This window comes from Battus philenor, unplaced genomic scaffold (genome assembly GCF_028537555.1).
Source record: "Battus philenor isolate CCGP_79_NKW_IND1 unplaced genomic scaffold, ilBatPhil1.0.hap1 SCAF_10, whole genome shotgun sequence".
Classification (NCBI taxonomy): domain Eukaryota; kingdom Metazoa; phylum Arthropoda; class Insecta; order Lepidoptera; family Papilionidae; genus Battus; species Battus philenor.
The window spans coordinates 11,990,851-12,004,512 of record NW_027181662.1 but is presented as its reverse complement, the minus strand read 5'-3'; the positions used below and the strand labels follow the sequence as shown (position 1 = coordinate 12,004,512).

The 13,662-nt window shown below is 33.9% G+C and overlaps 2 protein-coding genes across 6 annotated transcripts in view; one reads left to right on the top strand and one right to left on the bottom strand.

The window, feature by feature from the left end:
- Nucleotides 1-370: 370 nt before the first annotated feature.
- Nucleotides 371-5,443, top strand: eIF2Balpha (eukaryotic translation initiation factor 2B subunit alpha). The gene is made up of 7 exons (XM_068768490.1): nt 371-495; nt 582-683; nt 1,271-1,410; nt 2,520-2,636; nt 3,364-3,476; nt 4,365-4,509; nt 5,123-5,443. The coding sequence occupies exons 1-7, from the start codon at nt 453-455 to the stop codon at nt 5,402-5,404; spliced, it is 942 nt and encodes a 313-aa protein (XP_068624591.1). The 5' UTR covers nt 371-452; the 3' UTR covers nt 5,405-5,443.
- A 258-nt stretch (nt 5,444-5,701) lies between these two features.
- Nucleotides 5,702-13,662, bottom strand: part of FER (tyrosine-protein kinase Fer) — a 67,540-nt gene continuing 59,579 nt past the window's right edge. For 2 of the 5 annotated variants that reach the window (XM_068768246.1, XM_068768252.1), the window contains exons 8-14: nt 13,397-13,579; nt 11,526-11,726; nt 11,132-11,308; nt 9,615-9,828; nt 8,458-8,733; nt 7,566-7,688; nt 5,702-7,064 (exon numbers count right to left, since the gene is read on the bottom strand). In XM_068768246.1, coding sequence (XP_068624347.1) covers nt 6,928-7,064; nt 7,566-7,688; nt 8,458-8,733; nt 9,615-9,828; nt 11,132-11,308; nt 11,526-11,726; nt 13,397-13,579 — 1,311 coding nt within the window. In that variant the 3' untranslated portion in view covers nt 5,702-6,927. Of the gene's footprint in view, nt 7,065-7,565; nt 7,689-8,457; nt 8,734-9,614; nt 9,829-11,131; nt 11,309-11,525; nt 11,727-12,819; nt 12,943-13,396; nt 13,580-13,662 lie in introns of those variants that run through there. The other 3 variants (XM_068768258.1, XM_068768263.1, XM_068768266.1) reach the window with 2 other exon arrangements.

Genomic DNA, 13,662 nt, shown 5'->3' with positions numbered 1-13,662 from the left:
GAAAAATAAAAATTATCATTTTAATATTATTGTCTAGATAATTGATATCGTAGATTTTAATTCAATTATTCACTAAATATTTGGTATGTCTATACGCCTGTATACATACAATGGTTTTTATAATCACAATAAAAATACAACATGATATTATCCCAATCAAAGCAATATTTAATATTCGTAGCTTCACGTCTTCACTTTGGTACCTCGCAAAAATTAAAATTTATTTATTACTTAAATGTATTTTCCAAAGAGGTCAACCTTATATAATCGTCTTAATAATCTTATAAAAATATCAATTTTACAATCCTTTTTCAAAAGGTCTATGAACGTCAACGTCAATAAAAACATGTCACTGTCAGTTGAATTTAGAAACAGGTTAATATATGTAGGTTACTTTTAAAGTGGTAAACAAATTCAATTTATTGAAATTTTTTAACAAAATCTGTTTATTTATGACACACATTATAAATATAACTGAAATCATGCTCAAAGAAGGTAAATTTATAAAAAAGGTAGTTTATTATAGAACAGTAAAATAAAAGTCAATATGGTCATGTAAACTCGTTGTACTACAATTACAGAGGTTCAAGAAATTTTTCTCAAAATTCTTAGAGAAGAAGAAGATGTATCTGCTGGAGTAGCCGCGATAAGAACACTACTTACCGTCATTGAAAACTATAAGGGTCTGTACAGTGATCGCCTATACTTATCTCATTAGTAATGAACATAGGAAGCGTTTACACGGTGGCAAAAAGTCCGTTTACATATGTTGTTGGCTTAGTATAAAAGCGTTCATTCGCTCTTATGTTGATTGCTATTATTAGCTATGGCTATGATATGTATGGATTAGAATAATTTTGAACATATCTGTATTAAAGTTTTAGTTTAGCAATTCTTCTTTAATTTGCAATTGTGTGTATTTCTTAGACAACGATCGGCCGATTTGGATGCCAGAATTTGTTAACCATTAAGACAATGTAAACAAAAAAGTAAATATATAAATTGTTATGTGCAAAACAAATAAAAGTCAGTTAACACTTCTTCAAGTTTATTTACAATGTGTTGCCCAACAGCCGCCCTCTGTCCCTTTCACTTACAAAAGTAAAAAGGGCTACTTCGTCCAGCAAAAGAGTACAGTTAAAGATAACAAAAAAAAAGAATCTTACATAATTTAAAATTTGAAAGCTTAAAAAATAAAGATTACTGTTTCTAAAGGTTTAAGAACTTTCACCTTTTCACAATAATTGTCATCATTTATTATTAATTTTAGTGGCAACTGTTAGAGAGTTAGATCTGAACCTGCAACTGGCTGTAGATGCAATGCGCCACTGTGACCAACCAGTGGCTGCTATATCCTCTGGATGTGAATTGTTTATGAGGTTCATCACTTTCGCTAAGCTTGATGTTAAGGTATGTAATGGATCTTTAATCAGTGTATAACATCTACCCGTCATAATATGAGGTCCAATATTCAGATGCATATTTTTCTAAATTTATATTAGCTATGAAATTATGGATGCAACCTCCTTTACTTACTAATAAATAAGTTATTATAAATCTATTTTTTTGGAGTAAGATTCAACAAACTAAACCTACCAACAAATAAGCATGTATAGTGTATCATCTCTTTTGGATAAGTATTAATTTACTTTATAATTTTTTTCTATACAAAAGTTCTTTTATTGCACTAATACAAGGTGTTTTTTTTAATATGCACCTATATTGGTTTAGGTTAATATGCACTTATGATCATCTTTTTTAATATTAGGAATGTTGAGAAATAATATTCAATATTATACTTCTTATACATGGCTATTATAATGTAAAGTTATAATGTTTACAAATTTTCATCAGGACTAAAACAATACCACCAAGTAAACTAAAAGGCTAAAAAATTGGCAAGTGGGTTGGCGATTGCACTGCGGTATCATGGTACACAGGGGATGATGCTGCCTATCTTCTGTAAACTTGTTTGTAAACAGTTGCAATCCTATATAATTAATGCACAAAATGTGAATTATTGGTACTTTCCAAACCAAATGTAAAAAAATATTTTTTGTCTTTGTATATTTTCAACTTAAGATACCAAGCATCCAAATAATTTTATTACACATAAGGTGATTTATTATAATAAGCTTTAAACTATTTCTAATCATCCAGTGTAAAGTGTATGAAGATCACTCTGAAATATGTTCTATTAATGTATTTTTATACAGGAATTCAATAGGCCAGTAACTTCTGGCTTTAGTGTCCAAGAACTTATAGTAAACAATAATTATTTTTAGTTATATATTTACTATAAATAATTTAATGAAATGTTAAAAACATTTATCAAATTACCATCACATTTTTTATAATTTCTGACACCATTGATTTTTGGATAGTGTATCACACATTAATATCCGGGAAATGAGCCAGATACTCAACTTTTACACCTATAACCTATCACTCTGTATGTCTTTACTAAATCAGATAAATATGCATCCAAATCTATTTTATCAAATATATATTATTTTTAGTCATTTGAAGAATGTGAGCAAATCATGTTACAAAGGGGGCAGATATTTTTGGAGACATTGCTTGAAGCAAGGGGAAAAGTTGCTAAACAAGCATTACCCTTCATCAGTGATGGCTGTGTAAGTATAAATAATTTGTATAAGGTAAATAAATAGGTCCAATGTTTTTTATATAACAACATTACAAAACTTGAATAAGAATTTATGTATGCATATGCATGTGCGGAGGTGGCTAGATATTGGTCCTTTCTTATTTAACACAGTTAGTCATAATATTAAAAAAAAAAAGTTTCTTGAACTATCTGTTTATTTATTGTTATTATTATCGTTTTCAGTTCATTTATAATTAACAGAAGACAGCATTCAAGCTTCATGATTCATGCCTTTCAAGTGTTTACACCTACAACCAACAATTTTTATATATTTTATACTTTTGTCAAATTCATAAATATTATAATGAAACTACATGAAACTGCTACTCATAGATAAAATCTCATTCAGGAAGCTATAAAATTTTATAACTTCTGATTCTCTAAAACCATCTCTTTAACTAAACATAATTAATTAAGAAATAGTTTTCTTATGAAGGAGATGAAGAAATAAATTCAATTGTGAAGTTTATTTCTTCTCATTGATTATTGATGATATAAAGTTTGTACAAGTTGATCATCATCTTATCAGCCGATAGCAAGGCACGGGCCTGTTCCAAAGATCGCCACGATGATCGGCATTACGCTCCAGTGTCTGGCGACTTTTCGACTTTAACTATGTCGTCTATCCACCTAGTAGGGGACCTACACAAACCGCAGACAAGATAGTACATTAAATTATATAATCTTATTCACAGAAAATACTGACACATTCCAGATCAAGAGTAGTTCTGCAAGCCATGTTGGAAGCAGCTAAGGCTAATAAAAGATTTCATGTTTATGTTACCATGTCAGGTCCAGACAACAGTGGGTGAGTTACTTCAAAACTTTAAAGTATAAAGCATTTGTCCTACTTAATTTATCATCTACGCCATGTATCTCTATGTTATGTTTATCGAAATTATCATAAAAGTCATATTGTAATATAATCGGTAAAATAATGGAATGTATTGGGATATTATACCAAATAGGGGCAGGCATCCCTTATTAATTATGTTAATAATTCTCCCGTCATGAAATGTTTATTATAGAGTATTATTTGTTATTTACTCTGTCATGTTAATACCACAGATTACAAATATTTACACCCATTTTTAAAAACAAAACATCAATGTTGCTATCTTAACTCAAAGGCCTAGGATGTAACAGTTTAAAACCTTAACCTGTTGTTCTTTATAAATATTAAGTTTTAACGCTACATAAAATTTGTAATTTTAATATTTTATCATCATTTATTTATAATAATATTACAAGATTTTAAAAAAATGTCAAAGAATTTGTTTTGTTAAGGGTACCTTAAATGACTTCATAGAGAGAGCACACCTTGGGAATGATGTATTCATCTCCTGCGTATTTTAATGTTAATAAATATGTACTTTACATTCTTTAAAAAAGATGAAGATCTGCTGTGTTTTCTTTCGGCATTTCTTGCCTGGCCAGAGACATTTATTATCCGAACTGGTGGTAGATTCAATAAGAGATGTAATCCATTGTATGAGAATAGAGAATTTTTGTATTTGAATTGATAGCCAGTAGAAGCAGCGTGGGTAGACCGCCCACTAGGTAGACCGACGATATAGCCAAGGTCACGAGAAGTCGATGCGCCAGTCATTGTGGTGGTCTTTGTGGGAGGCCTTGTAGTGGGCGTCTTGGCTGTCATGATGATGACGAGGATATGAATTTGATTTCTAAATTTCAGAATTCTCATGCATAAGCAGCTGTTGGCCGGTGGAGTAGACGCCACGTTGATCCTGGACGCGGCCGTTGGTTACATCATGGAACAGATGGACATCGTGATGCTAGGTGCGGAAGGCGTCACAGAAAGTGGGGGCATCATTAATAAGGTAACCATTAGTATTTTATGACTTATTAATTCTTTCTAACATGTCTTTTAGAGTTTGAAAAAGTTCGTTTTGATATTAAAATTTTAACTTTAGTGACTAACCAATTTTTTTGACTTCATGTGACTATGCGTTATACAATTAACTTTGATCACTAAAAATGTTTCTTGATGTGTTAGATATTTTTTTTATTCTACATTTCATTCGAGGCTGGCTGACCTGACATGTTGCCTTGTGCTAGATAGGAACAATTAATTCAAAAAGTTATTGAGATTTAATACCCCAGTTTTTACTGCAATGCTTTTTGACACACAGTATTATAAGTTGTATATTCTGATGCGTCAATAAATATTCACGCTTTTCAAATACAGGAATAGGCGACATGTGTGTACAAGGAGCCAAGTTTAAAACATGGATTTTTAAGACCTATTTATTAATATTTTAAATGTAGACTGTTATGGAATTGTAATTTTTATCCCATAAGAATCTTCAATAAAGCATTAGGAAACTTAGAAAAAGTAATGAAATAAGTGGTCATTTCCTGGTTATGTATCTAATGAAAACATTAAAATTATAAAATATGTTTATAACTTTTTTAATTTTAATATTTTCCCAGATCGGCACATACAGCTTGGCGATGTCTGCGTTAGAACTCAAAAAACCTGTCCACGTCCTGGCCGAAAGCTTCAAGTTCTCGAGGATATATCCTCTTAACCAACAAGACCTCCCTAACGAGTTTAAATACTTATCCAGTGTCCTCAAAAGTGGTAAGGACCTCTCTAAAGAACATCCTCTCGTGGATTACACTCCTCCAGCGTACATAACGTTGCTCTTTACTGATCTGGGCATCTTGACTCCCTCTGCTGTGAGCGACGAGTTAATTAAACTGTATCTGTAAATAACTCTTGTGTTGAAATAAAAGTGTATATTATGTTTAGACGTTTTTTTATTAATTTTCAAAACGTTTATTCTTATTCGCCGGATATAAAATTGCCCACGCTTAGCACTCAACTGAACTTTGGTAAATAAATGAAAGGGAAAGATGGTTGTAATGGGTGTAACCAATTATAAAGGTAAAGATGAGTTTACACGCGTCTAATTTTTAAAGTTGTGCCAATGAGTATTTTTTTCATAAGATGAAAAAGGTTAGCTGTTCAAATAAAATCTCAAAGCATTCAAAACCACATTATCTGGCACTTTTATTTAATATCAATGTATGAAAATATTTACATTCACATAGTAATCACTAAAATAATAAAACACTCAAAAACTATAGCGACTATCTCACTTAAGTTATACAATTTCATTTAGAGAAAAATACATTTTCAATATAATGTGTACTAACTAGGCAAGACGAATATAAATTTATTATTAATACCGTTATATATTGCGGTGTAAAAACAATTAATACAATGGAAGCACGTTAAATCACGACATACCACATTAAATTCATCTAAATATTAAAATAAACTAAAAATATATTTATACTTAAATTAACGTCATACACGGAAGCTCTTGGGTTCGTGAAAATATTCTAACATGTTACTAGAATAAAAATGATACACAAATATTAATATTTTCAACTGATATAAAAAGAAATAAAGAACAATGCATACTTTGAAATCGATTCGGCCTTACATTGTCGATCAAATATGACATTTTTATACATAATACAAAAATATAACCTTTTACCAAATACTTAAAAAAATTTACTAAAATGGTCAAGTGCTGCAATCACTCGAGATCAATTTATTACTTAAGTGAAAGTTATACATGATACATAAAACCACCAATCACTAATTAATAGCTTAAAACATAAACCTATTAACCTAACAAAAGATGCTCTGAAATAAACATTGATGGAGATTACTAAAATCTAATCATATAATAAGTTTCTCTTAATTTGTACACGTTTTTTTTCATTGAAGTAATTATTCTATTTTAATCAAATGGACAAAATACATTACATTCATTTGTAGAAGATTACAATTGCTACAGAGTTGTATGCGTCTTAAAACTGCAAATTAATGAATAATAAATTCGGTAGTGGAGGCCAGAACCTTTGCTCTTTATATAAACAACTTAAAAATACTGATAAATTCACTCGTAAACTGTGTTAATACAAAACTTTTGTTAACAGTTTAATTTACAAAAATCGATGTTTAATCCGTTAAAAAATTCTATCGTCGAATATAATTCTTAACATAACTAATCTAACATATACATAATATCATTAGGCACGTACGTTACACATAACATTCAATTGGGTAATTACGTATATAATATTCTCAAATTTCATATTGTCAATACACGGTAACGCGAATTATTTACACAAAAACAATGTAATCACGATTTACTACGACATAAATCTGACCTGCAATGCGTAAGACAGGTAATGGTACCATGACACGTCGCCTGCTGTTACCTATTGTATATGCTGTCGATGATTGTGTATACCTGATGGAAATGAGGCCGTTTCTCTGCTTCGTACTCCCAGCATCGCAACATCAGTGCGTATACGTCTTCGGAACAGCCTTCCGGTGCCGGCATGCGATAACCTTTAAAATTTTTAAAAAATAATGCAACACTTCATTTCCAAATTTAAAAAAATTCTTATCAAAACGTAAATATTTTCGCTCGACAATTTTAATTAATAAACAAAATTCAGTAATAATTAATAAATGTAATTTAAAAACTTATTATGTTGCTATGATAAAAATTTAAAAAGGTTTTCTGTTGATGCTTTTCTTTAATACACTGAGAAGATAAAACTGTCATATATTACATAAAATTTTATTTTGTTTTATTGTAAAACGGTTAATAAAATTAATTCTTATGGTAATAGTTGACTGGACATTACCTTTAAAAATACATTTCTTGCGACATACATGACATATTAACATTGGCAGAATTTTTGAAGGTTTGCACATGAAAACACTATTTATGAAAAATAAAGGTACTTCTCTTTGGTATTAAGAAATTTAAGTTAAAGGAGAATGCTTCCATATAAGGAACAGAGTTTTTTTAATTAAAGAAAAAGAGACGTATTAATGACATACCCGCATCAATTTTTTCTCTTGCGCGCGAGTTGCTCATGCCGGCGTACGGGGTGTCACCCTTTGAGAATATCTCCCACATCAGCACGCCGTAGCTCCATACGTCACACAGCGACGTGTATTTGCCTGCAAACATTCGGGTAAATTAATTTAAACATATATATTTGATTGCTATTATTATATTATCTTTTTAAAAAACACTAGTTTTGTTCAAAAAACCAATGACTTAAGTCCTGTAAATAAGCGTATTCCATAACATTTTGTGCAGATTAAAATATTGTATATTTATAAATTTGGGTCTTTCACTGTGTAGTAGTAAGTAAGCTTAAAATGGATTTTACAAAATTCCAACCGTAAGAGAACGTTCTTTAGAAAAATACAAATTTACTAAACTTTTAAGTATAATAAAACATGTCCAGAATTTTTTGTCATCTTAAAAACTAGTATTCCTTCATGTCAGCCAATAGACGCCCCCTGCAAAGTATATGCTCTCTCGCAATGATTGCCACCATAACCGATCTTGCGCTTGCCCACATCAAGTGACTTCCCAGGGCCGTCATAATGCCGTCGGTCCAAGTGACGAGTCTATTTTAGGTATAATAACTGTATAATTATCGTTGTTTCGTGTAAGATCACTTTTTGTCTTAGTGTCATACAGTTTTCGCAGTTGTGAGGTGGCAGGGCGCTAAGGCCAAATTATTTAGTAACCTAGCTCGAGGGCTCTTCGAAATCCTAGAGTCAGGCAGTCATTATAATGGAACTGGAATGTGAAACCGCCAAGCTGTTGGCTACTTGGGCGGATTTAAGGATTTGAATTCGATACTTGTTTTGAATTTCGTTTTAAGGATTCTAGTTAAGCCTACTGCTACGACTAGTATAATGTAAAATGTCGCACCAAAGTTAAGCGCCTCGGGCGCCGTCCACTTGATAGGTATTTGCTTCATGCCGCCGGAGACGATATACTCCTCCTCTTCTCGTGACATGCCGAAGTCTGAGATTTTGACGGTGTGGTCGTCGGCGACGAGACAGTTGCGCGCGGCCAGGTCGCGGTGGATGCAGTTTTTGGACTCCAGGTAGCGCATGCCGGCGGCTGCGTCGCGGCACATGGCGAGCAGCGAGCGTGCGCCCAGTGCAGATGCACGCGTACGGAGGAATGTCAGCAGCGACCCACCTGCAAGATTTACACCGAAGAGAATACACTCAACTATTTCTACACCAAAATATTCCTTTAAAAAATAGTAAAAAAATAGCTTAAAAACTACACCTTCATTGATAAAAAAATTAGAAAGATTTTGCATAGCCTTGTACATGTACAAGATTTTACCTAATGTTTGTTCATTTTAGCAAAAGTTTTGAGTTTATTTTTACGCGGGTTGGAACTACCCTTTGTACAAAAACAATTTTCAAGAATTATTTACATTGATATGAAGCACAAGATCAATTTTAATAACGACGTTCTTAAAGTTGCATTCTTCTGACGGTCGATCAGATCACAGTAAGGATAAACTTTTGTCCTTGACAATCTTATTGTTTAATGAGAATAGGTATAGTGTAACCACTGCGCCTTAGGTATGCCGCGAGACGTTCGATCGTTCAGTCGCCGCCTTACTAAACCGCGACAACGAGGTGTACAGAGCATTAAAACTAGGAAATTGAGTACCACCAGAGCTATTGGTGCCTATTGTCAATAGCGAATATACATATGCATTTTATATCATACTTTTTATAGACCTTTTTGTAATGTATTCCTTAAATATTTAATAGTAGTACATCAAAAGAAAAAAAGCATATAACTTACACTACCTACCTTTGTAAAAAAACCGCAAATATTACAATAATTTTTTTTAAACATGCTCATACGTAAAATAGAATAGACAACCGCTGGGGCGTAATGGTTCTGGAGTGAAGAGAAATACTGAGAAGGGCAGAAAACGCTATATGGATGCAAAGTACTTTCAACCTGTTTCATAGGAAAACTATAAAGGAGGCTTATTGCCGTAGCAGTGAACATTCTACGGCAGAAATTATGATAATGATCAATGAATTTAATACCTGGAACTAGTTCCATGACGATCATGATGGGTTGCTTTTGCACTGCGATGCCGATGAGACGCACTATATTTGGATGCTGGTATTGTTTTAGTATACGACCCTCCTGCAAGAACGTGCGCTTTTGTTCCTCGGGGAGCGCCACACGACATGTTTTTACGGCCACCTCTTGCCCTGTGGTCTTCAGTCTGGCTTTGTATACATCACCGAAGTTACCCTGCAAGGTTAAAGATTTATTTACACCTATCTCAGTCATACAAGTTGATTGGTTAAAAGTGTAAAAACATTAAATAGGTGGATACATAACTCATTTACATAATTAATCTATGGTATAGCCTTTTCAAATATAAATAACTTAACGATAATATTATAAGTAGAAAGCGATTTCAAATTTCGGATTACTATATTTTATAATTAATTATTATATATTCTTTGTCTCTGCAGACTGTGTTGCCAGAAGGCATTGGCTTGCCGCATTCTAATAGAGAAAATAAATATAACATATTTAACATATTTCAGTGTGATCGCTTTAGACAGCGCGATCGTAAATAACTATAAAAACTTCAATGCTTTTTGCAGAGTTATGATCTACACATTCACCCTTTTAAAGCTTTTCCACCTATAACTAATCACTATTTATAAAACTTAGTATTAGTTTTTTAACCGCTATCTAATTCGAATTTTGAAAAAATAATCGTCAAAAAATCTGCTCGTTTGTATCAAGTTTACTGCAAAGTGAAAAAAATGTACAAATCGAGGAAAGACATTTGGATCGTATACTCCTTAAAAATAAAATCCGCAATTCTGTCGTTCAATGGTTTTAACCACGTTAATTATTACGTCCATCTTTTCATCGCATGAATAAGTCCAGTTTAAACATACCGTACCAAAACAATATTCGTCTTCACTAGAGCTTAGTTCATTATATATTTATTTATTTATCATATTACACAAAATAATATTAAATAAATTCTTCTGATGCTTTTGACTTAATTACGAAGTCTAAACTTATGTCAGAACCGCTGAATAAAATCATAAAACAATGTATCTACGTCTTATTTGTGTTATGAAGTAGTTCCACACATTAAGAGACCTGGATGCAGGTGGCATCGAAGCAGTCCTATTGGGCATACATGAGGGAGGCTATGTCCAATAGTGGGGATAGAACTATATAAAAATTTATATATACACTACCACCGTATTTAGAAGGAAATCATGCACCAAGAAGCGGAACTAAACAATTATATCTCGTTAACCGATGTAAACGGAGCCGATCATCCCCAAGAATATTTGTCATTCAATGATGATGATAGTAAGATATCATCAATACTAAGGTACCTTTTTAAAATCTTATAGTCCAACCATATAGAGCGAATTACAGTGACGAGTGAGAGGCCACTCGTGTGTTAAGGATTAAAACTCAATCCAATAAGACACAATTGCGTAAGTTCTAAATGTTCAAGCATTGTATGGGCAGGCTACATGCTGGTTTTGGTTATTAAAAGTAGAAGTGTTCTCACCCGTCCAATCTTATCGAGCAGTTGGACATGGTCGTTGTTGAGTTCCCAGGTCTCGCGCGGGACTGCTCTCCGCAGTAGGGCTCCGGAACGAGCGGTGACAGGGACTCCGCTGGCACGCTGCCACGCTATCAGCTCGGCCACGGATGGAAACGCAGCGCCTTCGAAACGGTAGTGTCCCTGAAAATAATATATTAAATAATAATTAATAATCTAGCGCCCGCATAAGTGAACCAAGAGCTAGGCGGTAGAATGTTATGAACCACGCTGAGACCTCTGCCGAAACTTGTATGGCAGTAGCGTAGTCCAGATAAAAACCAAGCCTGAGGTTTACTTATTTTCAATCAGAATAAAGAAACTTGCTGCTATTAAAGTTTAAATATTTAAAGGCACTGACCTCCGGGGTGGTCTGCACGATGAAGTGCTTGTGCTGGCCCCAGCAGACGGAGAGCACTAGCTGGCGCGCGTGGTTACGCGTCGTCTCCCGCACCAGGTAATCCCCGTCAGCTCGCAGGAGCCGCACTACCTCCTCGCGCGGTAGCACCCCGTGGAACCACTCCTGCTCCACCAGCGACCGCTCCGCTTCGCTCACGCTCACCTGTAACACGCACTATTTTTTATTTATGTGTTTCGAATGAACACGTCAACAATAATACATAACTTTACAATAGTTTAATTTATCAAAGTATGAAAATAAATATGTTTTTCTATTAAAGGCGTACACAGGCCTAGCCATAACTATGCTAGCAAACAGAAAACAATACTAAACCGCTCGATATCTCTCATCTTCAATTATATAACCACAACTGGCTAAATAAATTGATGCTTACTCATTTATGTTAAGTGATGTTAACCTAGCTCAACACTAAATTAAAAAATATTGTCCGTTGCTAAAGAATTTTACATAGAATTAATAGGCCTGTCATTCTAATAAAAAAAATGTAAAAATTAAAAAGCTTCTTGTTGACAAATGATCTATATATTTCAACCCTTTAATCTTTTACACCTATAAACAATAACTGTATAAAGGTATATCAGGTTTTGCAGTCGACGTGTTTAATTAAATGAATAAATAGATATCCCGCTTTTTACATTCTAAATATATGGAAGTTTATAAGAATGAGTGAAAGAAAGGAAGAGCAATTTTGTTTACTTCGTTAATCTCATATTGAATTATGCTAGTAAATATATTACTCCAAAATTTTAATAAAAACCTAGAAATCTCATTAACTCCTTTAAATCATTTTATTGTTTGGGAAAATATATTAGCATCGACACTTTAAAACTCCTGACATGTATTACAGACTCATCTCACTTTGGTATAACCAACGCGATGTTTTTATTTTGAAGCGGAATGCAGTAAAACTTTTTATTTATTTCGACCGCTATGGGCAACAAGATGTGACTCACAATTCAACAATATTCCGAGCATACCACGTGCGTGGATAAGGATAAATACGCTGGAAGTAGGCGGTGACTATATTTGAATACTCGAAACGTGTGCAACCGAATAGTTAAATATTTCACTAATGTTTTATTCAAATTATACGTGCAATAATAAGGTACATTAGTACAGATCAATGTTTACCACGCACACATTTTCAAACAAGTTAAAGCTAACAGTTATTATATCATGCATACGACTGTACAATAGACAAATACACGCACACACACGAAACACTACAACATACGGCCTCCTTCTCAAGCTCTAGCTGAAGCTGCTTCAAACGTTTCTTTCTTCGAGGAATAATAACTGGTGGTAACAGATCGGCTTGAGTTATATACATCGAGAACGGATCCATTATTAGATCGGATTGTTTGAAAACTCGCAAAACAAATCACCTTAAAACAATTTACAGGAGACCACAGACAATAGTAGCTCCGCGACGGCGTTGTCACGTCAGCGAGCGAACGTCTACGAGATTCACCTTGATTTTGAATATTGTGTGTAAAGAGCTGTCCGGTGCTATTTTAAATTGAAACGAAAGCTTATTCCGGCGCGAAGTTCGCGCGCTGGTAGGATGCACGTGGCTAAAATTAGTCCGGTGCGACGTTCTCATTGGTCAGGAGCGGTGTCCTCGTAAGCTCATGCATTAGTGCGACGTTAGTGTCACTCACCACGCTGTTAGGGCAACTACAACGCTTCTTTCTCTTCCTGAGAGAGCTATTCCCCTGCACACGACAATGCACATAAACATCAACGCGTTTCCGCAAGCGTTTCTTCAGAACCCGGATCCGTTTGGTGCGGAGGGTCCGTATAATGGTTACCGTTTCGGCGGGCCCCTCACTGCTACTGCGGTATGTTTTGGGTGGTAGCGCGGGGCTGGAAGGCACGGACTTGCGTCTAAATGGCCTCGTGAATATTTTGAAGAAAGGCCTTGGCGGTATTATCGAATGAAGATGCAACCGCAACGCGTCCACCGACGCCTTAGAGCCCAGCGATGAGCGATCCTGATAATTTGTTATCATTTTATATGAAGTTAATTCATTACAGAATATGACAACATATGGACTATGATATTAACATTTATAAT

Excerpts from the sequence above, each read along its gene's own strand:
- eIF2Balpha (XM_068768490.1), top strand. The coding sequence starts at position 453 with ATGACACACATTATAAATATAACTGAAATCATGCTCAAAGAAG. Across the intron at positions 496-581 it reads TGAAATCATGCTCAAAGAAG|AGGTTCAAGAAATTTTTCTC; the intron begins GTAAATTTATAA and ends CTACAATTACAG. Across the intron at positions 3,477-4,364 it reads TCAGGTCCAGACAACAGTGG|AATTCTCATGCATAAGCAGC; the intron begins GTGAGTTACTTC and ends TCTAAATTTCAG.